The sequence below is a fragment of the Branchiostoma belcheri genome, unplaced genomic scaffold (assembly GCF_001625305.1).
Source record: "Branchiostoma belcheri isolate BF01 breed outbred unplaced genomic scaffold, Haploidv18h27 scaffold74, whole genome shotgun sequence".
Taxonomy (NCBI): Eukaryota; Metazoa; Chordata; class Leptocardii; order Amphioxiformes; family Branchiostomatidae; genus Branchiostoma; species Branchiostoma belcheri.
The window spans coordinates 929,458-951,967 of NW_017804398.1; the positions used below are offsets into that span (position 1 = coordinate 929,458).

Here is a 22,510-nt window from a genome sequence, read left to right on the forward strand (position 1 = left end):
GTGCTTGACTTGACTTCTCTTTACCGGAACTTGGTGTAAATATCGATTGTAGTCAGAGGAAATATGTTCATTTATTGAAGTTCACTTTATTTCCACTCGCCAATATCTTATCTAAACATGCTATGGACGATCGATGTCGTTCCAAGCTCCCCGTGCCGGTGTTCCGCTATATTCCTGGGTCGTCCACGTATTTGTCGGGGGAAAATCTCAAATAAAGTACGCACCCCGACTTTGGTGACGGCCCGAGACACTTTTGGGATTTTGAAAAGTTTAAGAAGTGCGTACTTTAGTTGGGAATTTACGTTAAGTAAAAATGGTAAAAACAAATCACGTTTTATAGGACAACAGCACAAAGCAGGCCAGATTTGAGTGTCAGGGCGTCGCCTGCTGTAAAAGAACCGGTGTTTCTTGGTCAATGTGCTAAATATGCTAGGTTTAGACCTTCATGCTTTAGTATTCATTTTTTGTTATTTTTCAATAATCAATGTTCTAGTCAGCCTGATTTTTCCCGTCCGTCATCTCAATTTTGTTTGCCGTAAGTTTGTGTCGAGCGCCGAAGGCGCGAGAGCTCGGGAAAAATGTGTAATAGTTGACCCTCTGAACATTATTTCCTGCATTTTGAGGGACACTTTTCGAGGGATCGTACGACGGATTCGTAAAGAAAATTTTCCTTGGCCCTCCCCCAGCCCCGATTTTTTTTCCATGGCCCTCCCCCATATGCCAAATATTTTTTCCATGGCCCTCCCCCCCCTACGCACCAGCCCTCCCCCACCGGTAAATATCGTACAGTCCCTAAAGTGTAATAATTTGGAAGCCCACCTCTGTTGTGTTACCCTTTTTGAGCTGCCAAATACGAGCATATGAGTCTTCACTTGCTGATAAAAGCTGGGAAAAGAACAAAAGTAATTTTAGTACACACACATGCCCGTAGCCAGGATTTTGAATGGGGGGTTAATCCCACTGCTTGAGGGGACCTCGAGTGCCGTAGGCGCGAGGCGAGCGCCGAAGGCCCCAAGTTTACTAGGGGGGTCCGGGGGCATGCTCCCCCGGAAAATTTTGAAAAATAAACCTTCTAAAATGGCATTTCGTGCATTTTTGAGAGGATTTCCAGGAAATAATCAGAGATAAATGTTTATTCAATCACAAAGTCAGCAGTTTTTCTACGATTCCAGTCCATCTTTTCAAGAAAAATCTTGGACCTTTACATAAAAAGTGGACCAAAAAGTGGACCTTTACATAAAAAGTGGACCAAAAAGTGGACCTTTTACATAAAAAGTGGACCAAAAAGTGGACCTTTGAGCCTTGTGGGGGGTTCTTCCGAACCCCCGAACCCCCCCTGGCTACGGGCATGACACATACTCCAATATACACAATATCAACATGGTAACAGACAGTTCTCTGTCAGACAATATTTGATCCATGTTAGCACATATGCGTGAATCAACAGGATTAAGATGTTTCTAATTTTACTGACTTGGAGGTGTTGGTCATCAAGGTAATAGCGACCTGACCAGTGGAAGGGTTGACAGAAGTGTGATGTTGTCAGGCTACCCAGTAATATCTGGTCAAGTCCACAACACTTACCTGTCCAGATTCAGGTAAAATGTCCAGAGCGCTGATCCAGCGAGCATGAGCGCACACCTCGGCGTGGATGTTACCGGTCTCCACTCCGAAGAGGCGGATGTGACCAGTACTGTATGCTGCGATAACTGTGTCCTTCCACAGACATACGCAGCAGGCTGGGTTCCTATGGAGAACCACAGGGGAAAATTTAGCAGCGAGATATTTCATGGGCAACACAAAGATGAAAATTATCTGACTAAGCACAGATATGGTGATAACACATGGTGGAAAACATATTTCAACAAGAAAGTTAGGATGTGGCCTAAAAATGGCATGTGCCTCCCAACTACAGGATACAACTTTTTGGACCTTAGTCTCGGTAAAGAACTTTTCATTAGGAGTGCCACAAGAACAAATTCTCCAAGCAGACCTGGTTGTGACCTTCTATATACAGTTTTCTGACAGCTCACCCAATCTTTGGCGGCAGTGTTGGACACTCTCTTGCCTATTGGATACTGTCTTGGGGACTAATTAAGAAAAACATACCGGCTCCCAGAGATCCGTGTCACTTCCACAAACTTTGGTCCCTTCCACACAATGATATTCCCGCTGTCGTCAGCCGTGACCACAGTATCACCTGTGTGCCCTGTACTGGTGATGTCAGTGATAGCAGAGGAGTGGCCCTTCATGGTCTCTGTTAACGTCACGTTGGGACCCTTGGGAGGAATGTTGAAACACAGCACATTGCCCGAGGAAGTGCCTAGTATGTTGGAGGAAAACAAATCATCTTCATCACAACTGAAAGATTGAAATGTTAGTGTAAATTGTAATTGTAAAGTTTCCAAATTGTTTCATATTCATCAACTGACAAATATGCTACTCTGTCAAATTCTGTGTACCTGCAGAGAGTTATTGTTCTCTTATTGTTATATGATAACAAGTTACAACTGTATCATAACTCATGGGTTACTAGCTACCGCTTTACTGACCAACACAGATGAGGTTTCCTGCAACTGGTGCCACGCCTCTTGCAAAAGTGCTGTATCCTGGGAGGGGGAGGGGAGGAGACATGTTAAAATGTGTCTACACAAAATGATGACATACACATTAGGTCACAAATTTAATCTATTTCTCTATACCAGGTACTTCTTAAATAGTTTTCAACTACAATACAATGCAGTACAAATATGATACAGGCACCTACAAATATGTACATGCATTATCTTCACTCACCACTGACACTCTCTGCAGCTCCCAGGGCATGCCAGAAAACCATGATAGCACCATCCTGTTCAAATATCTGTCAACATAAACAGCAGACAATACATGTAGCTCACACTATAATTACATAACACAGCAAAATGATATTTCATTAAGCGATGCACTAAGAGCAACTGCAGTGTAGCCTGGGTACCATCCGGATTTTCGCTACGCAACGCTCAAAAAAATTTTTCGAGCGTTGCAGTGTGGTTCTTTTGCACTAGGGGGCATTGTTTCAACATGCCCTACAAAAGCAATGAACCTCATCTCCAATGAAGGTACATGTATTACAAGTTAATCCATACATAACTGATGGGAATTAACTTTGAACATGAAAGATATTGAATCCACAGTACGCCAATGTTAGATGTCATCTATCTGTAAGTGTAAGCTGTTCGAGGTTGAGAAAATCTACGTCTTTATAGTGTTTTAGTAACTATTGACACACAATAGAGAATCCCAAACCTGCACTCCCTTCTGTGATGTAATGACAAGCAGGTTTCTTGTTGCCAGTTGACACCATTTGGCCTGGGAGACAAATGAAAAGGATTATACAGTAGATCTATGGAACATATCAAAAGATATTCAAGTTTCTATACACATTTGGCATCTAGAAATGGTATTACGAGACATAAGCAGCATTTCACACTCTTGATTATCACACCAGCAAATGTACATTCTGAATTTTTGTTTACATGTTTTCTATAATTAATATTATTTATTTCAACTAATTTTTATAACTACATGTAACATTATATGTAACTTTGATGTTGTGACATCATACCGGTACATGTACTTTGTGCTTGAAATTATTATAAATCCTTATGTCTGCGGGGGGTCTCACCTGTAGAACCATGGACCCCGTGTGCTGCCCTGCCTCCCTGCATGTCACCTGCACAAACAAGATGGGACTATCACTTCATATCAATATGACAGACGTCATGAATACAATGGAGTACATACTCAAAATCCTTTTAAAAACTCTACCAATAGACCGTACTGATTAAAAGTCTTTTCTGTGTACAACATGACCAAAGATACAAATGATTCACCTGAATTTACCTGAAATGATTAAAGAAAATAACAAACTGTCATAATGTTGTTTATCATCACCTATCCTGCACGTTTGAGATTGTTTCTTACAAACCAACTATTATATCACTATAGCCACATCTGTTGGCAATACACTTCTTTCTTGTGTTTTCTTGAGTATGATGGAGATGGAGAATATATTTCGCACCCACCTGTCTGTGGTGGAAATTCTGCTGCCCCTCCCCCGTGGCCGGCCCGGACACCGTCACCAGGTTTACCGCTGATCGGTGCACCACGGCGTGGGTCGTCAGGTTCTTCTCGGGGATGCGGTTCAGGGCCAGGTTGTTGCAGAGTGCGCTGGCACTACCCCGCAGAGGAATCGTCTTGTTTTTGGAGTACATACTGGTGGCACACAGGTGTTTCTGACGCTGATTTTCCGCAGGAACTATGTGTTTAGATTATGTCCCGCACGGGTTGATGGGATCGATGTAGCTGGTCATGGCGAAGCAAATGTTGCCTAAAAAATACGTCTTCTAATCTTTCCCACAAATACACATAATCAGTACTATTAAATAGAAAAAGCTAATTAGATATATCAATATAGATTGCAAAATGTTTTTGTTACATTAAGTTGGTTGTTTATTGCTTTTTGTAGACATTTTGAAACTGTTTCAGCTGGGACATCGAATGTAATGTTGGCGGACAGCCCCTTAATAAGAAGCGAAATGAAGATGGCAGGCATGGGACGTCGGGGGCTGAAGCTTAGTCAAATCAAGCCTCAGGAGGCTTACAGGTACGCTTATCTGTCCAGTAATACACTGATGGAGAACCTTGTTGGTTCGTACACGTTTTTGTGTAAGAAAAATTTCCACACATTCGTATTATAATTTCATGCAACAACATCCATGCCCCCCTCCCATCTTGTTTTCTATCCAGGTAAAATTGGTACAAATTTTCTTGTGCATGTATCAAGCAACTGAAATATTGAGTTTTGTTAGTTTAGATATCCGCATTATGAACAAGTATACTCATTTTCTCATGATAAATATGAGCAATGAATTTGAACCTCATATTTTGGCAGGATCATGGATATTTACCATTTGATCTCATGGCTAATTTGAACATAGTTGGCCCTCAAGATCAGTTGTTCCTTGCCGTCATTTCTTCGTTTTTTTTCCTCTACAGTGAGGCAGCAATTAGGACCAACAATGCTATCCTGGAGTTCTGCAGAACTTCCTTCTCGGGCCTGTCTGGAGCCACCGCCGGTGTGCTGGGACTAACGGCTCTCTACGGATTCATCTTCTACTTCGTGGCCTCGCTGTTCATGTCCTTACTGCTGATCCTGAAGGCTGGCAGCAGCTGGGGAAGGTACTTCAAATCCCGCTGGAGGATCTTCACCAGCGGCCTGATGGGTGGACTCTTCACATACGTCTTGTCATGGACATTTGTGTACGGCATGGTTCACGTCTATTGATGGCTGTGCTCAGGATTCTGATGGGCGAAATCTTTAACTCCAAGGACAAAATTGTCTAGCAGAACCTTTGTCTGCATTAAACTTTGTCTCTTCTTTATTAACCTTGTCCCTACTGCCTAAATCTGTAGCAAATAGAGAATTGATAGCCAAAAGGGCTACTTCAATGTGCTAATGGTTGTGAAACGTCATTGAAATGTGTATTGCAATATTTGTGTTGATAGAAGTTATACTCCAGACACGGACAATGGTGTAATTTCCATTTTGATAAATTGCTTATGCAATGTTTTCTTATCAACAGAGAATTTATGTATTAAAATATTCTCCTTTAACTGTGTCCTTAATTTGACCTGATTAATTTGATTTTCTACATTGTTAATTTATGACAGCAGCTTTCGAATGAGAGGTCAGCTAAAGTACATGTATAAGGAAACTGTAGACCATCCAAGGAAGGACACGTTTGTAACAAGGTACTGTAGTACAAATGTATATTTGGAAATGTTTTATGCTGGTTCTTGTTTCATATAGGATGCCAGGATTCAATCACTTGATTTTGAGCAGTGCTGATTCAGAAACTAGACTAAACATCATCAATGTTTAGTCTGTTTAGAATGTTGTACCAGTTTTGTATACTGAACCATTATTTTTGTGTGCTATAATATCATAACTTGTACAGTATAATAGTCAGTATTTGAGAAGAAATTCAAGTTTATAGAGTTTAGGTAAAGTATGTTGGTATTTCATTTGCATGAAAATATGCACCATGATTCAGAATGTGGTAAAAGTCAGAACTTTAATTTCCTTGTAGAAGAATATGTACATGTACAAATACAAGAGTGGAACCCCAGGAAATATTTCTATTGGTCTCTGTTTGTGATGTAGAAAATCTTAGCCTCAACTACCCAAATGTACTTTCTGGTTTCTAACATATAGAATTCAACATTCAAACAATAGAGAGTGCATTCACGGTATGGTTAAAACTCTTATATATACATCTACTGCCATTGCCAGTTGTGCTGTAGAACACATCACCATATTTTACAGTTGTCTTAGTCTTACCTCTACTAAAAAATGATGGCTCTGAGGAACCTTCCACAACATAGTTGTTGCCAAGTTTTAGTTAGGGAAATGAAGATATCATCTCAATTTGGGGAGAGAATTTACATCAATTGGGAAGGGATACATATTTTTCCAAACAAGCAACATTTGTGGGCAAAACTCTTGCTTCTGTTAAATCCAAAAAGAAGCCATTGTTATTCAGGAATTTTAAAAAATACAATACAGAACCCCTAGACTAGAAGTAGCAGAATTCAGCCTTGATTGTTCCCTAGTTCTCCCCACCCTCCTCTGCCTCTGCGGCTGGCTCCTCTGCAGGAGCCTCCTCACCCCCCTCCCCCTCAGTGGGCTCTTCCGCCTCAGCATCACCCTCCTCTGCAGCTGCCTCCTCCGCTGCAGGCTCTTCCTCTGTGGCACCCTCCGCCTGTTCAGCTGGCTTCTCTCCTGGAGGGGGAAAATCAGTTCAGTCATTCTGCAGCAGTAGCTTCCATCCAAAGACAGCAAAATTATGGAACTCTGCCTGTTTCCCTTCTATTTGCAACCAACCCACAAGCTTTAAAACCAACATTCTCTGCCATAGCCTATCATTGTGACGGTCTGACCTTTACCTCCTACACCCCAATTCGTTACAGAAAAGTGGGCATTTGTAGTGGTAAGTTGTGCATACTTCTATTGTTAAACTTGTTAAAAAACACATAGTAGCACAGATAAGAAAAAGACAAAATAATGGCACTTCACTGTACTGACACCATTCTGCTAATACTAGTAATCAGAAGCTAGAATCACATAAGAATAACAGCATGTTTAAACATGCACCTGTCTATGACACTACAGTAGACCTGATGATAAGTGTTACCTTCAGCCTCCTCTGGTGCAGTTTCCCCCTCTGCTGGCTCAGCAGGCTCCTCAGGCTCCTGTACAGCCCTCAGTGTGATGGGGGTGATCTTCCCGGCCTTCCACTTAGGGATGGTCACCATCATGGGCTCTTCTTCCTCCTCACCTCCAGCAGCCTGGGTCAAAGTACATGTTTGTGTGAGACTTTCTTTACTCATCAAATACTCAAATAGGCCTGCTGGCCATTTTTCATTAAGGTCATCAGGGAAGAGGTTACGGTATAAAGATACAGGTTACATATTTGAAGATATATACTAAGTCGTATTAGGCCACACCGATTTAATTTTATGGATGACATCCGTGCGCGCATTGATTTTCGCCCGATCTCAAAAAAAAAAAAAAAAAAGATCACGTATTCCGAGGCTCTGGCCTGGCTTTAGGCCTGGGTAGTGCATGGTGGTGATAACTCTGGTTGACGGCAGCCAGGCTACCGAAGCTCCAAGACTCAAGAACTCAGTACATACGTACAGCAGTGTCGATTCATATATTCCACAAAAATCCAGCATGTGTTGGCCTGTCGTATACGTCGCTATGTAATGCGCCAAATTCACAATACCAGGTTTGTATTTGTGGTTTTGTAGTTTTGTAGCATTTTTATTTTTGGCCGGATTTTTTTTTTTTCGCCCGCGCGCACTAGTTTGGGGGTCTTCGGAGGATGTCATCCATAAAATTAAATCGGTGTGGCCTTACCGGTATATATTGAGCTACCCACCAACACCATAAACACCGTAGATGATAGATATAGAAAGACATTCTTTTCTAATGATTATCATAATTTTCATACTATACTTCTTATTTACTGTTACAGTAACTCCTGAAAGGCCTGAGAGTCCTTTAGATTAGATGGAGCTGCTGCCAGCAGCACCATCTGTCTCCACCCACCTGTTCCACAGCAATGTACTCTCCGTGCTGTTCACAGCCGATGTCGAAGATGTACTTGCCGGGTCCTTGTGGGTGACCAGCCATGAAGCTGCCCTGGTAGCGATGGTTCAGATGGACCATCTCACCAGCTCCATCAGGCTTCCCGTTCACCCACGTGCCTACGTACTTGCTTCCTGTTTCCTTGTATGTGTAAGTGCCTTGCCCGTGTCTTTGGTGGTTCTGCCACTCGCCTTCGAAAGTGTCCCCATTTACGTAGAAGTAAACGCCATAGCCATGCCGTTGGTCGTCCACCCAGCTGCCCTCATACTTGGAGCCATCAGGATAGATGAAGGTGCCCTGGCCATGTTTCTTGCCCTTGATGTATTCTCCTATGTACCGGGCGCCATTCTTGAATCTGGAAAGCAAGAGGACCACTGATGATTGATGATACTGATAAGCAAAATCCAGATGAAAGGAAGAAGACGAGAACAGAAGAGAACAACTTTTCAGGAAGACAACCGTAACTCAGTCAAGATAAAATCAATGTGACAAAACAAGAAAAGTGTTAATGTTTTAATTCACATTCAATTGAAATAATTTTGCCATCAAAGTCATGATATGATGTGGTTCCAACATAAATGTTGCATCTATGGTACTACAATTCTTGTTTGAAGAGCCACACTCAGTATTTTGGACTGATAGAAGAGTGGTGTCTAATGGTAACTAAGAACTGCTGTAAAGCTAATTCAAACAGTTTGCTGTACCTGTAGGTGCCGGACCCATGCCTCTTGCCATGCTCGTACTGTCCCTCATATGTGTCTCCGTTGGGGAGGGTCGCCTTGCCGTAGCCGTGCCTCTCGCCTTCCTCGTTCCTGTCCCCCTCGTACTCGCCCAAATACGGCCCGGCCTCTTCTTCGAACTCCTCTGAGCCTATATCAGACATGATGCACTACCTGTGATGGTAAAAAAGACTAGAATGTACTGGATAAGACGAGCAGGACGTGTCAAGCCGACTGTTCCTCGGTGAAAATGGGGCGAATGTTTTGTTGCTACTGGAAACAACAGTCCCGTTGACATCTCGGAACCACAACAAAACGCAACGTGAAACCATTACAAATTTTGGCTCACATTTCTGTTAGTAAAGATAATCTCAGCAGTATGCACGAATCATAAATAACAACCTATTTTATTTATGTAAAAATCGGCTATTTTGTGACATTTTACTAATCTTTTACGACACATAAAATTTGCTAATACTTTTGATATCTATGCGGTTACAGTGTGCATTTCTTCTCGCGAGAAAAAACGAGAAGGTATCCACGCCCACATTGCGCTTGCGCACATTTTAGGGCATTCCTTCGGCCTGTTCATTTTGCCTCAACGACTTTTCCGCCTCTCTTTCCTTCAATTTCTCTGGATTCCTGCTGTGTACCCGACCAGATGTCTACCTGTAAGGCATCCCGGGACCATATAGCACCCCTGGATAAGGGATTGTGGTGGGTTCTGTTGGAACTGACTGCGGAAAAGCGACGTGAATCTGTACCGGAAGTTGGGCGGTCTCGAGGCGTTGGAGGGAAGCTGACACGAGCCAGGATCTGAGCTGGTACGGAATTTTCGATTGTCGATTTTTGTGTTGTCTTGCCTCATCAGATCTCTGCATGACACGATGGGGAAGTGGCTGTCAAAGATCTTCGGGAACAAGGAGATGCGCATTCTCATGCTGGGACTCGACGCAGCAGGGAAAACCACGATTCTCTACAAGCTGAAGCTCGGACAGTCTGTGACTACCATACCCACAGTGGGCTTCAACGTGGAGACAGTCACCTACAAGAACGTCAAGTTCAACGTTTGGGACGTGGGAGGGCAGGACAAGATTCGACCGCTCTGGAGGCACTATTACACAGGAACCCAGGGGCTTATCTTTGTCGTAGACTGCGCCGATCGCGACCGGATCGACGAGGCGCGGCAGGAGCTGCACCGGATCATCAACGATCGAGAGATGCGGGACGCCGTCATTCTCATCTTCGCCAACAAGCAGGATCTGCCCGATGCCATGAAACCGCACGAGATACAGGAGAAGCTCGGGCTAACTCGCGTGCGCGATCGAAATTGGTACGTGCAACCTTCGTGTGCAACGACAGGCGACGGACTGTACGAGGGACTCACATGGCTCTCCTCCAACACAAATAAGTCCTGACTGCCTGCCCCCCACCCTCTTCATATCACCGACAGAACTTAACCCTTGTCCTGCTGGCAATTTTTACACAATATTTTCAAATAATTTCATGTCTTAATCAGGTTACACACCCTTGATTTTTTTTGCCCTGCGGCGGCGTAGTTACTTCCGCATTCGTTGCGTTTCGCTGCGGTGTGATGCGTTGCACGAGAACACCCCCAAATCGCACATATACAGGGCACTATATAGATGGTACTGTATGTACAACCCATATATATATATGGGCCCCGCAGGACAAGGGTTAAGAGGAACTCCACCCCTTAAGGTTTAATAACAGCGGGGGTGTAGGATGTGACTCACTTGAGTGAAACTGGCATCATTCATAGGTACCCTGTTCGAATCTCTGCCTTTTGGTCGAAATCTGCATTTCAACCCCATTATGTTTTTATCTGCGTGGCTATGAGAGTTAGGATCACATTTGGGTTTATAATCGTTTATTGTCTCCAGGGATATATTTGACCTCATTTTTCAATGGACGTTGATAATATGTGTATTATATATGCTATAGAAAGAATAAAATGAGCCAAGGTAGAACCCTTTTTTTCCTTTGGGTGTTTGTTTTAAATCGGTTTCTGTGAATTAAATCTTGCCCTTGTGAGGTCTGTTTTCACCTGCTTGTTAAGATTTAGCATCTATTCTAATATGTGGGCAGAAGCTGCAGCCCTGATTTGCTTGCAGGCATTTGTAAGGCTTTAACCCTTGTACATACTGTCAGAACAGAGGGACAACATTGTATAGCTGTTTAATCATAGCACATAGGTGTAGAATTTTGGAGAGAGAGAGAGTAAAAAAAATGACCCATCATGCTTTGTGAGAAGATGTTTCCCATAATTCCCAATTTCACACTAGTTACAGTATATACAATGGATTTCTAAGCTTCAGAACTGGCGAAAGGTTTGAGAAGGTGGAGACACTGGGCGTGTCCCACCCCAGAAATAGACCTGCAGTTTTTGTGGTTAGGTGTGTTTGTTCTTCTGAGTTAGTCACATTGACTGATGTCTCTTTTTTCCAGCTTCTCAAACATGTCTGTTTTGAAGCTAAGGGATTTCCCTCAATGTAGGGTATTTTTAGTTTGACGAGGAAGATGTACTATGAATAAAATTCTTTAGCTGATTCCTCAAGATGGCTCTGTTCTGAATGTGTTCAATGGAGGGGTCATTTCTTCAGTGAAGCCAAGGGTGATATATTGGGAAGGCTGTTGAAATATTAATGTCATGTGATATATGTACATGTATGTCACCCATTCATAGAGAAGGGGTGATAGTAGGTCATATGTGTATAGCCGGTATAACTGCCCTTCGGCATAACACTTCAGGTCAAATTACAGCTGCCATAGCATATGTTGAAGGGGCAAGGATTTAGATTTCATTGCACCTTATTTCCTCCCATTTCCTGACAAAAAGTAGGTGGGAGAAGAATGTTAAAGAAGTTATACACAATTTTAATGGGATGTGAACATTGTCCAGTTCCTTTTTTTTAACAACTCTTTACAATAATAGGGGTTTCATAAGTCAATTTTATTTGTAAACAATGCAAATGTTTGCCAATAGAAAAATATAAAAAACAAACAGAAGCAATCCAGAAGAGAAGTGTTTGAAATGTGTGTTGTTTTGCAGTTACATGCACATGTATTATGTACTTTGCTAACAAATCAGGTAATAGACAGAAAATCATATTATGGGGTTACAGTTATCTGCCTTAGAATTTTTCACTACACATTTTCACATGCAAGTATTTCATGTGCAGAAAACCTGTTCCCATTTGAAAATTTGTAGTTCCTTACATGCAGGCTTTTAGCTAGGGGGTGTCCAGGGTGTCTTTTGGACGCCCTGTACTGAAAATAATAAGAAATTGGACGCCCTACTTTTTTGTAGGGCACCCTAAAGACGCCCTATTTTTTCCACTCCCAACCCCTGCCATGCACACATGCCTCCCTTCAGCCTTACTATAAATACAAAAATGATGGTTTACTGAAGGAAAAAAATCAAATTTACACCTGAAAATGCAGAAAGTAGTGTTTGAGAGCCTTATGAATTTCAAAAAAGCCCCCCTAAAATCTTGCACTCAGCATGTCTTCACTGTGCATAGCATACAATAAAAAAAAATGGACGCCCAAGAAAAAAATCCTAGCTAAAAGCCTGCTTACATGTACATGTCAGAACCTCACCTTGCCTTTGCTAATCTGGCAATTATGACTGGGCACTTCCTAATTGCCAGGGGAGATAATTAAGAGTAAGACGTAACCTACTTTTGAGTGGATTAGTGGTCAGGGTGTTATTACGTGACAATTTCACGCCAGTGTGATCTTGTAGCAATGCAATGGACGCATAGAAACAACCCTCCTCTCATATAGCAGTATTATTTATGTGGTGTTGTAAATATTCCTCCATGTAATATATTTTTTCTGTTGGGAAATGCAGCTTGAAGTTTATTGTTTCAAATAACCATATTACACATTTCTTTACAGATGGCCAGTTCAATTCAGATATTGTACAATGTATATTGGAGTTCATAGCACACAATGTTGTGCGTTATTATTTCATTTTTTACCATACAATAGATATAGCCATCTAGGTCTAACTGTTGCTCACATAAAATTTTTTGTCAAGACCAAAGGACTGTCCTGTCGACACCATTATCCATCATGTCTCTCGAACCAGAGGCCTCAGGTAAAAGTGTCTGTCCTTGTCCCAGTACAGGCTGCAGTCCTCCACACAATAAAACATGCAGTGGCCCCAAAGCATATTGTGCATTCCAATCGTACAACCCCAGAGGTCAATCAGTGGTGGCCATTAAGAGGTACATACAGATTTAGGCTACTGTGAAAGGAGACATTTTGTTATTTCATGGTTTTGTTTCCAGGTCAAATTGCTGCATATATTAATGCTTGTCTGGTGCTGCTATGTTAGATAGCATTATGTGGTGCAGATCTGCTGTCTTTCCTGTATATGAGAGCAGGCTACAGATTACAGTAGTCTTTGTGTCTGCCATCATGACTACCACGTGCCTGTGCTAATGCTTTTTCCCTTCACTGGGTTTTTTGATACCTGGCCAGTGCAGGAAACATTGATATTGGGTGGGGCAGCCTTAAAAATATGTGCTCGGTCTGTTGAGCCATTTTACCATTTTGAAAATGATCTGTGAGACTTAGCTCGCTGTAAAATTGCTGGCAAAATTCTTTAAATTTCAAGTACAAGAATTTGTTTCACAGTAGGGTGGTTGTAATATATTTAGTTTTGTGAAGATGAACTTTGACCCTGTTTAACGTTTACAGGGTTAGACTGGTTTTCTGGAATAGCAGGAGTCAGAAGTGGTTTGACGACACTAGCTATAGTCAACCCAAATCAACCTACAGCCTAGTAGGTCATTTATGGGGATGTTGGACCCATAATATTTACATGCAGTACTTCACAGTTCTGTGGATTTTATTCCCTGGGCTTTCAACTTCTTTCAAGTTAAAACAATGGTGTGCATGGTAGTAAGTTTACATTTTTGAAAAGGTCAAACGATTTTCCAACACAAAGATTGAATGACAAGCCGCAGGTTGAATTTAAAGAATTTTAGTTCACAGAATAATTACCTTGCCGCCATTGTTGTCTGAATCAGATATGAGGCAGTGGTCAGTTGCAGATAGCTGTGGTCTTGTGATCCATGCATGTTCCCTTAGGACTCTACCATTGCCAGTATCCATTACAAATGTACTATGTATTCATTATGACCAATAGTAGTATTTTACACTCAGTGAGCGCTTTCAGATTTCGTGCATGAACTTCCTTGGGATTTTACTTGCCATGGGGTGCAACTTTATTTTGTTTAAGCCATGGCCAGCTTGTACAGCCTTGTCTGCAAAGCTGAGGTTTGTGAACACAGGGATCAGCTTTGTTGTCTGACTAAATCTTTGTTAACTCAGGAAAACAGACTGCAAAACATAACCAGCAGTTATGTAGATTGTAAGTTAACTTTGAGCTGTAATTCCATTTTCTGTATTATTCTTTTTGTGATTTTTTTATGTTGACAAAATGTTGTCACTACTGACATGATTTTGTTTGAAAAGATGGAATGTGAAGCATGAAGAAAGTGCACCAACTTTCAGTATACTAAAAAGAATTTATGTGTATTGCATATGTTACTGTTTTGACTAAAACTTTCAGGTTTATTCTAGAGCAGTCAGGGACCATATAATAAAATCCAACTTTTGTATTCCCTCCACTTACTAGGTGAACACATTGGAAGACATTCTTGCAGCAGGCTGGTTTAGTGGGGTGATAGGTCAGGTGAGGTCACCTGAATAGGTGATGTCACCTAATTTGCATCAAGAACAGTTTGTAGAGGTGGGTGGAGGCAGTTGTACTCTGCCCCGCTCCGAACACACGTAAAACAATGTGTTTAACATGCAAACACATTTCCTTTGCCCCTGTATAACAGACATGCATACGTTCTGACGTTCCACATATATGATTTAGTATTCTGCCCACCCTGCATGCCATGTTGGCATATAGCTGGAAATGTCCTGGTTGGCACGCAGTTCATACATGTTGCTGTGTGCAATTCATGTGCGATTTAGACCCTGTTCATACCAGACTTATATTTAGCGGTTTCAACCGGTTTTTCAAAAACCCGGCTAAAACCCTTAGCGTTCATACCAGACTTTTGATAACCGGTTTTGTAAAAATCCTGTCCGGTGAATATCCAATTAATCGGCCATGACTGCAGTTTGAATAACCGTTCCTCCCGCTCTTCTGATTGTTGTCCTTGGCCTTCTTGCTTGTATGCCGTCTTCAGTTTGTTTTTTTTTACCTTAGTGCAGCACTGATCCTTTATCTTCAAGAAATCAGCCTCCTCCAACATTTTTGTTTCGGTAGAGCCCCCCCCCCTAGCTTTTTCGAATTTGGCGACTCCTGCTCTCCAAACCTAAGTATCAGGAGCGTCCCGTTCGCCGACCAGGTTGCGTTTGCTGATTCCATCGCAAAATGAAGAAAAACCATGGAAAAACAATGGAAACGAACTCAAAGTTGGTCAAAACAACGCGATCAAAAAAGCTTGCAGGTCGCACACGGCCAGGATGCTGACCCGTGACCCCGGAATTATGACGCAAAAACCGGTTCAATAAACCCTTAGCGTTCAGACCAGGTTTTTCGGTGGAAAAACCCTTCAAAAACCCCTCAAAAACCACCTCCCGAGGTGGTTTTTCAAAATCGGATTTAAACCCCTAAAAAACCGGTTAATTTGCGTTCACACCAGGTTAAATAAAAACCGGTTTTTGAAAAACCGGTTGAAACCGCTAAATATAAGTCTGGTATGAACAGGGTCTTAATGTGTACATAGCAGGGACCAAGTGTGACGTGTCCCATTCATACATTCATGGCCAATCAATCAGACTGCAGTGCAGCGCGCCAAATCCTATGTACAGTGGGTAAGGGGAAGTAGAAAAACACGGAGAGAAATATATGTACAGTAGTTTAGGGAGGGGTGTCTTACAACTGCCATCCCTCCTTAAAAATTGCTGCAAAAAGAACCAGAATTTGAGAAATGTGTACATGTATTTCCTATTATTACTGTCTTGTAGATAGTTTGTATCTTCAGATGGTAAGGTGCTTTAAGATGCCTTCACTATGACCTTGACTTTTGGCACCAGTTTTGCATATAAGTCATGCCTTGCGTGCATTGTCTTGAACAGTACATTTCCACTGTCCAGATGCCTTCATCTAGAAGGTGTTTTTGGTAGCATTTGTTCCTATAATGTATTTTTTGTTACGCTGCATACTGTAACTCCAGAAGCTATGGATGGATGGTCATGAAATTTGGTGTGTGATTAGGTCTTCTATCGAAGATATGATTAGATTCTGGCCCCATTGACGGTTTTCCTTGATATTGCAGCACAATGGTTTTGATACATGCACTAACGTTACACATGTTATTGTTGTTGGAATAATATATTGTGTTGGAATAATACAAGCAATTCATGCCTTCAAATGTACCTTTATGTCAAGGACATAATTAGATGGGGTTGATAATAAATTTATGCACTGAGAAAAAAACTATCAGTACATCACTACATGATGTAATGACCAGGCAAGCTAGGCACTGAAGCAGTAATGACAAGTTTCTTCATTTGAATTTGGAAATTTGGACTCTCCTAACCTTGATTGTCCCATTTGCCTAGACATGTCTAGGTTTATTAGTGGAGTCACTTCCTTTGACAGTGAAACAGGTACTACAGCTCACAGAGAACTACTGTACACCAGTAAAGACACTTCCTTATTGAATCCACCTTTCACAGATAAAGCCATATCTTGTTCAGGAGAACAGAGAGACCAGTCTTTATCTGGAGGGCATGGCTTCAAAAGCAAGCCTCGAAACAGGTGCAAATCTAGTCAATATCTCAGTCAGCAATTAAAGACTCAATGAAGTCTGTTCCTTATAAAAGTGCTTTAATGGGCTCATAAATTTGCTCCAAAATTGTAGAGTTCTATTTTATCAAACTTTTGGGCACAAATTAGTAGAACAGGAAATTGATTTCTTCACTTAGCCAAGTCTTTGCAGACACACATACATAACATACGGAATACTGCTGCTGTGGTCCAACTGTGGCCTTAAGTGTCCAGTCATTTGGACCACATGGTCTAACACTAGGCTAGACGAGAATTTAGCATCCCGGCGTGAAGAAGGTTAAAAGCAGTAAGTCCGTTGACTCACCGAGGACAGGAAAAGGATGTGTACTCCCTGTTCTCAACTTTGTACACCAAACACTCCTCAGCCACTTAGCAAACAAACACAATTTGCTCCGACTGCTTTCCTGCTGTCACCTTACAATACTAAATACATGATGGAACAGACTGTAATTGCCAACATTCTGTTGTACATGGATTTAGTTAAATTGCTTTAGGATGTTCCCTTTATCATGACAACTGTACTTGCACTGTAGCTAACTCGTACTCTGATTATATATACTTTACCCATTGACACGTTAAATAATCTGGGGTTTATTATTACCCGCATCATTCATTTTTTGTCAGCTTTACCAACCAAAAATAGTATTGATAACCCGGGGCATACTTTGCACTTTAAATGTCAACTTTCCGATATTATATAACAGAGGAGTGGGCAGCAATGAAATCATGCTGGTATGTAGGTGTTTTTTTTTTAATATGAGCTGTTTGATAATGATGATTCTGCAAGTGACCAGCCAGGGATATAACATAATAATAATAATAATATAATAGCATACACCTGAAAATTTGTATGATAGTACATGCTTTTTCAAAGTTAGATTGCAACATTCATAGAAATACAATTGGCTCATAGCAGCCCTTGAAAATTGCATCCGCAGCATGAGAACTGTGTTGAAGCAGTAATCAGCCTTACGTTCAGCCCTTTTGGGGCTCCGGACAAGGACTGATTCTACATGTACAAACTTCAGCAGCTTCTGATTGTTCTCTTGCGACATAGCCAACAGCTTAGCCGGCTATATTGATTTTCTGACCAGCCATTATTAATGCTGCATGTACTTACCCACCACTTGTATGCTAAGTGGGTACAAAGCAGTCTTTCTCCAGTTGGTCTCTTTCATCAGTGCATCCTATTCTCCAAGCAGAGGTTTGGCTTGTTCGGGAAGTTTTATAGGTGTTTTGTTAGGCTTTCCTGTCTGTCAGCTTTTCTTCGGTTAGGCCAGTATCCCCAAAGAAAAGCTGAGAAAATAGAAAGCCCAACAACATAAAAAAAAATCTAAAACAAGCCTAACCTCTGCTTGGAGAATACAAACCTTGAACGGCATTACTGGAGATTCTACTGTGATATCAACAGATGTAAGAACTGATTCATGCTGTTGCAATGTGGCATTGATGGGGTTTGGTATTGAAAATTTTCTGGTGAAGCGGCCAATTCCAGTTTAACGTATCCAAAACCACTATAAAAGTGGCTGTGTTAAGGTAAATTCACTTAGATGTGGTTTTATTTCACAGGAGGCAAAAGGAGACATTCCCGGCATTTCAAATTCTATAGTGCAGTAGACATAAAATAATGCATGAGTTTGCATTGAATAGGTGACTGTAAAACCGGGAAAATGAAATCACTGGGAAAGTTTCAAGATTTACAATGTAATTATTCGTTGGCAAAAGGGAGGATCTGAGGAGTTAGTCAAGAAAACTCCATTCCTTTATTCCAAAATCCTCTACCATGTTCACCCAGCCTGATTTTCATTGAGATTACATCTCCCAACCCCTCCCTTCACTCAGTGTTTAAATGGGCAGAATATCCCCTCCAGCGCTGACTTCTGTACTTGATGGCTATGAAAGAAGCTTATAAATAGAGCTTGCAGCCTGCTGATCTGATAACAGCAGGCTTGTAATTCCATTTCAGACTGCCGGCCTCAACTGCCCATTTGTCACCTCATGGTGCAAAGTCTCGTCCAATCAGCCATTTTGGGAAGTCATAAAGAAAATGTAATGGCTTTCCTCATCTTTACTGCGCAAAATTTTGCTCTTTGCTGTTTTTAAAGATTGAAAGCGCCTCCTCAATTTTGTGCCAATAATGAAACAATATATTTGCAAACTCATGCAGAAGGCTAATTACAAGATAACATATAGGAAGTTAGGAGGTAAACAAAATGTCAACAATTAAGAATTATGTGAACTGCTAGTTCATCGGCTGCAGAACAGTAATTATCAGATCTAATAAACAGTCTAAAAATATTAATTATTTTTATTCTTAGTGACTTTAATATTTTATTTATAGACTTTTGTATTGACCTGGTATTTGTGTTATTATATATTTCATTAGTTCCAGAGTTGAGTTGACATGTACTAATACATGATACATGCAACATTATATAATCCTTCAGTCTGACATTTTAACAAGAACTTGCTCAAGCATCCATAATTTTGACAGAATGTTATTGCAACAAATTGATGGATAAAAGTTTTAGGCTTTCTGTCATCCAAGCATCTAAGTACTGTTCCTTGGTAGACAAAATTAGTGTGATATTATATGGAATTGATTGAACTGGATCAAATTACACCAGAACTAGAGTGGTATCTGAAATTGAGATGACAAAAAATTTACAGCTGTCTAGAAATCTGACTTCGACCAGAGAATTTTATGTCTAGACTTTCTGACCAAAAGATCTAATTTGCTGTCTGGCCAGGAAATCTCATGAGCAGAACAGTTTTGTCTTAGGGCTGGGCCAGAAGGGACTGTACAGTACATGTGAACTCATGTGGGAGATGCAGGTGAGAATGAAAAATGAAGTTATACCAGGAAGATGAAAAAAGAACTGAAACAGAAAACAGGATACTAGTAGCGTATTGGAAAAGGTAAAAGCTGGCATGACCAGCTGATTTTGAAATTGAACATTTTCTCACATCCTCCACAGCCCTTCCTGGACCGTCCCTGGGTGTTCTTGTATGGTATTTTGCTTTCAGATTGCTGATGGAATATAACCAACAGCTGCAGTAAGCGCTGCATCCGGTGTTGGTATTGTTGATAATTCATAATCGTTGCAAGGGAATACTTCTGAGTCCTTTTTTCAGACATAACAAATGTCAAGGGCTGCCTGTTCCTCTTTCTTGTTTCATACCATCTGGTTAGTAGAGGATTGTACCAGTTTTGATGATGATGATCAGCTTAATGTCACTCATGTTACATTGTAAATTTAGAATGTGCTTGAAACTGCCAGTCCAAATTTTGAGAATCATGTATATTGTTTTTCATGAGTGTTAACGTTTTATATTTAAACTATAGTTTAGCAGAATAACGTGCCACACTCGTCACAGGAGAAGTCATTGGGAAGGCCAGCACAAGATAAATAGTTGTCCCAGATTATTTACAACTTGATGACTCTCATGACAGTGTTGTTTCCCTAAGATTGCCACCAACTGTCTATCGAAAGACATTATTATCACACATGGTAGTTTTCACATGTCCATTTAGGCCAAATGTAATCATGTAGCAAGTCACGCTGTAGTAAATATTGCTTTCCTGTGTTGGTGGCCATTCCAATCATATTCCTAGGTTGGTGGTACAACAATTTAGAAATGTTTAAGAGGATTAAGAAAGTGTTTGGTGTTTGCCAGTTAAAGGTGTTGACAAGGGGTTGTCACTGGAGAAAGTGTGAATTCCCCCTTTCATTTTGCACACTCAATTACTGTTACTTATTACCATGATACTACCATTACTTTATCACTCCATGTAGAGCTGTGCATGTCATTAATGTCCCTGAGGTAGAAACCAGTCGTGACAAATATAATTGTAGGAAATCATTTCTGCATACATATCCATTTCATGTCAGTCTGTCGATCCTAATCATATTGGCCATGGAGATATTGCTAATTTGAACCCAAGAGCAACACAGGACAATTATAGCAATAGATTGTATTCAGCTGTTTTCAATCTTATCATATTAGACACTCAATTTGTTTTCTTTGCTGAATATTGCAAGAAAGATAAGGGACATGGTAAAAATGCACTTCCCTAAAAATTTCAAAGATTACATCAGCCCAATACCAAATAAATTCAACTTTACTTCTTTTGTTATTCTCAATAAGGTGAAGCATAATGCTTTTTCCCAGTACCTGGTATCTGGCTTCTCTGTAGCTTGTGCCAAGTGAAACAGGTCACCCTTAAAAAAAGATGCATTCATTTGGCATTTGTACACCTAAATCCTGACTTTTCTCAGAATACAGCAATCTGCCCTATCTTGTATGGTGCTGGACATCAGGCATTTGTGGTATGCCATCCCTGTTTAGCCTCTCTTCTGGGCTATCTTAACAGGCATTCATCATGATATCACATTTATCTAGAGTCATTCATACAATATGCTGTTTGAACTGAGAGACCACACAAATTTTACCTGATGAATAGAGGCCTATTTGTAGTGAAATCACTCAATCAATGACATGCTTTTCATCATTTTCATCTGAGGTTGGATATTATATTATGTAAGATTAGACTGATCAGACCTACTTGTCAGCATGTATCAATGGTTTATCTGACATTCTGTATAATAAACAAAGATGGACATATTTCTCTGGATTTTGTTACCAGAAATACCACAAAGTCATGTTGAAATTTCTCTATGCAGTGTATGGGCAACAGTAGTACTAACAGACCAGTATCATAAGTAAGAGAGAAGACAGTGGTAATGTACATTTGATTCCAAACACTTAACATTTGTTGTTTTTTTGTAAAAATGGATGAAAAAGTCCCTTTTTTCAAGAATTCTGACATGATATGCTCTTGATAATGTCTTAAAACGAGTTCAGTTTATATTTTAATGATTATTTTGTGTTAGTTATATCAACTTTGTTTATCAGAAAATTGATTTGTATCTTTTCTAAGAAGAAACAATGAGTTACTACATCTATAAATTATGTTTAGTGGTTTTAACAAATGGCAATCCCCTAGGCCTCTATCAGGAATGATGGGACCTAGCAGGAATTTGAAGTGGTGAAGCTAACACACCTTTTACCTGCCTACAGACAACTCTAGTATACTCCACTCTTATTTCACTACCAGCTTCCCTCAAAAGGACTTTCTGCAGATCTAGAGGAGATAGCATATAGAGTTAGTGGGATGGGCTGTTGGCAAAGCCCAAAATAGTAAGTGCCTCAGACAGTGTCACCCTATCTTTCAGTCATATGATGTCAACAGTGGGTTAAAAGGGGTGAGTCACTCCCCTGGTGTGTTTGGGGCCAAAACAGGTGTGTAGTATGTAGGCCATCATCAGCTCCGGTGGTCTGTTTACTCTGTATTATTTACCGTGAAGTATCACTTGTGTGATTGAGGAAAGGGGTCAGGTGTAAGAATGGCTGTACTGTGTGGAAGAATGCATGGCTCAGTCAAGCAGAATCTCTAGTCTGTACATAGTGCTTCGAGTCAAGAAGGGATACAACTTGGACTTGTGCAGGTCAATGAGCCAGATTTAACTTACAGGTACCAGTAACCTGCACAACTTAATTTTGGGATTCCACTTCTGATATTTGTCTACTGTTAGGAAATCTAGAAAACCATTTGCAAATTTAAACTCATTGACATGCCACCATCACTGGACATTATATTACGTAGTACAGAACAAAGTGATGACATCACTTGACCAGGTAAGGCACCTTTCACACTGTGATAGCCTCAACAGTCTTCAGGAA

General features: G+C 40.8%; 4 protein-coding genes across 5 annotated transcripts in view; 2 read left to right on the plus strand and 2 right to left on the minus strand.

The window, feature by feature from the left end:
• Positions 1-4,352, minus strand: part of LOC109485289 (WD repeat-containing protein 54-like) — an 8,314-nt gene extending 3,962 nt beyond the window's left edge. Inside the window, exons 1-8 of the mRNA XM_019788801.1 lie at positions 4,068-4,352; positions 3,668-3,715; positions 3,289-3,351; positions 2,797-2,863; positions 2,553-2,609; positions 2,110-2,323; positions 1,585-1,747; positions 820-885 (exon numbers count right to left, since the gene is read on the minus strand). Of these exons, the coding sequence (XP_019644360.1) occupies positions 820-885; positions 1,585-1,747; positions 2,110-2,323; positions 2,553-2,609; positions 2,797-2,863; positions 3,289-3,351; positions 3,668-3,715; positions 4,068-4,256 (867 nt within the window). The 5' untranslated portion in view covers positions 4,257-4,352. The remainder of the gene's footprint in view (positions 1-819; positions 886-1,584; positions 1,748-2,109; positions 2,324-2,552; positions 2,610-2,796; positions 2,864-3,288; positions 3,352-3,667; positions 3,716-4,067) is intronic.
• Positions 4,353-4,542: 190 nt separating this feature from the next.
• LOC109485294 (ER membrane protein complex subunit 6-like) lies at positions 4,543-6,207 on the plus strand. The gene is made up of 2 exons (XM_019788808.1): positions 4,543-4,648; positions 5,041-6,207. The coding sequence occupies exons 1-2, from the start codon at positions 4,548-4,550 to the stop codon at positions 5,327-5,329; spliced, it is 390 nt and encodes a 129-aa protein (XP_019644367.1). The 5' UTR covers positions 4,543-4,547; the 3' UTR covers positions 5,330-6,207.
• LOC109485292 (radial spoke head 1 homolog) lies at positions 6,105-9,231 on the minus strand. Its single transcript, XM_019788805.1, has 4 exons — positions 8,902-9,231; positions 8,159-8,552; positions 7,239-7,392; positions 6,105-6,826 (listed from the first exon to the last, which is right to left on the minus strand). Exons 1-4 carry the CDS (start codon positions 9,078-9,080, stop codon positions 6,654-6,656), a joined length of 900 nt encoding a protein of 299 aa, XP_019644364.1. The 5' UTR covers positions 9,081-9,231; the 3' UTR covers positions 6,105-6,653.
• A 212-nt stretch (positions 9,232-9,443) lies between these two features.
• LOC109485293 (ADP-ribosylation factor 6) lies at positions 9,444-11,905 on the plus strand. Of its 2 annotated transcripts, none has more exons than XM_019788806.1 (2): positions 9,444-10,376; positions 10,619-11,905. In XM_019788806.1, exon 1 carries the CDS (start codon positions 9,804-9,806, stop codon positions 10,332-10,334), a length of 531 nt encoding a protein of 176 aa, XP_019644365.1. In that variant the 5' UTR covers positions 9,444-9,803; the 3' UTR covers positions 10,335-10,376; positions 10,619-11,905. The 2 variants fall into 2 exon arrangements, with proteins under 2 accessions (XP_019644365.1, XP_019644366.1); XM_019788807.1 differs by having other exon boundaries at positions 9,444-10,372; positions 10,615-11,905.
• The last annotated feature ends 10,605 nt before the right edge of the window (positions 11,906-22,510 follow it).

Coding starts and splice junctions, on each gene's coding strand:
- LOC109485294 (XM_019788808.1), top strand. CDS start 4,548: ATGTTGGCGGACAGCCCCTTAATAAGAAGCGAAATGAAGATGGCAGGC. Junction 4,649..5,040: donor AAGCCTCAGGAGGCTTACAG/GTACGCTTATCT, acceptor TTTCCTCTACAG/TGAGGCAGCAATTAGGACCA.
- LOC109485292 (XM_019788805.1), bottom strand. CDS start 9,080: ATGTCTGATATAGGCTCAGAGGAGTTCGAAGAAGAGGCCGGGCCGTAT. Junction 7,393..8,158: donor AGTACATTGCTGTGGAACAG/GTGGGTGGAGAC, acceptor ACTTTGACCCAG/GCTGCTGGAGGTGAGGAGGA. Junction 6,827..7,238: donor TGCACCAGAGGAGGCTGAAG/GTAACACTTATC, acceptor TTCCCCCTCCAG/GAGAGAAGCCAGCTGAACAG.
- LOC109485293 (XM_019788806.1), top strand. CDS start 9,804: ATGGGGAAGTGGCTGTCAAAGATCTTCGGGAACAAGGAGATGCGCATT.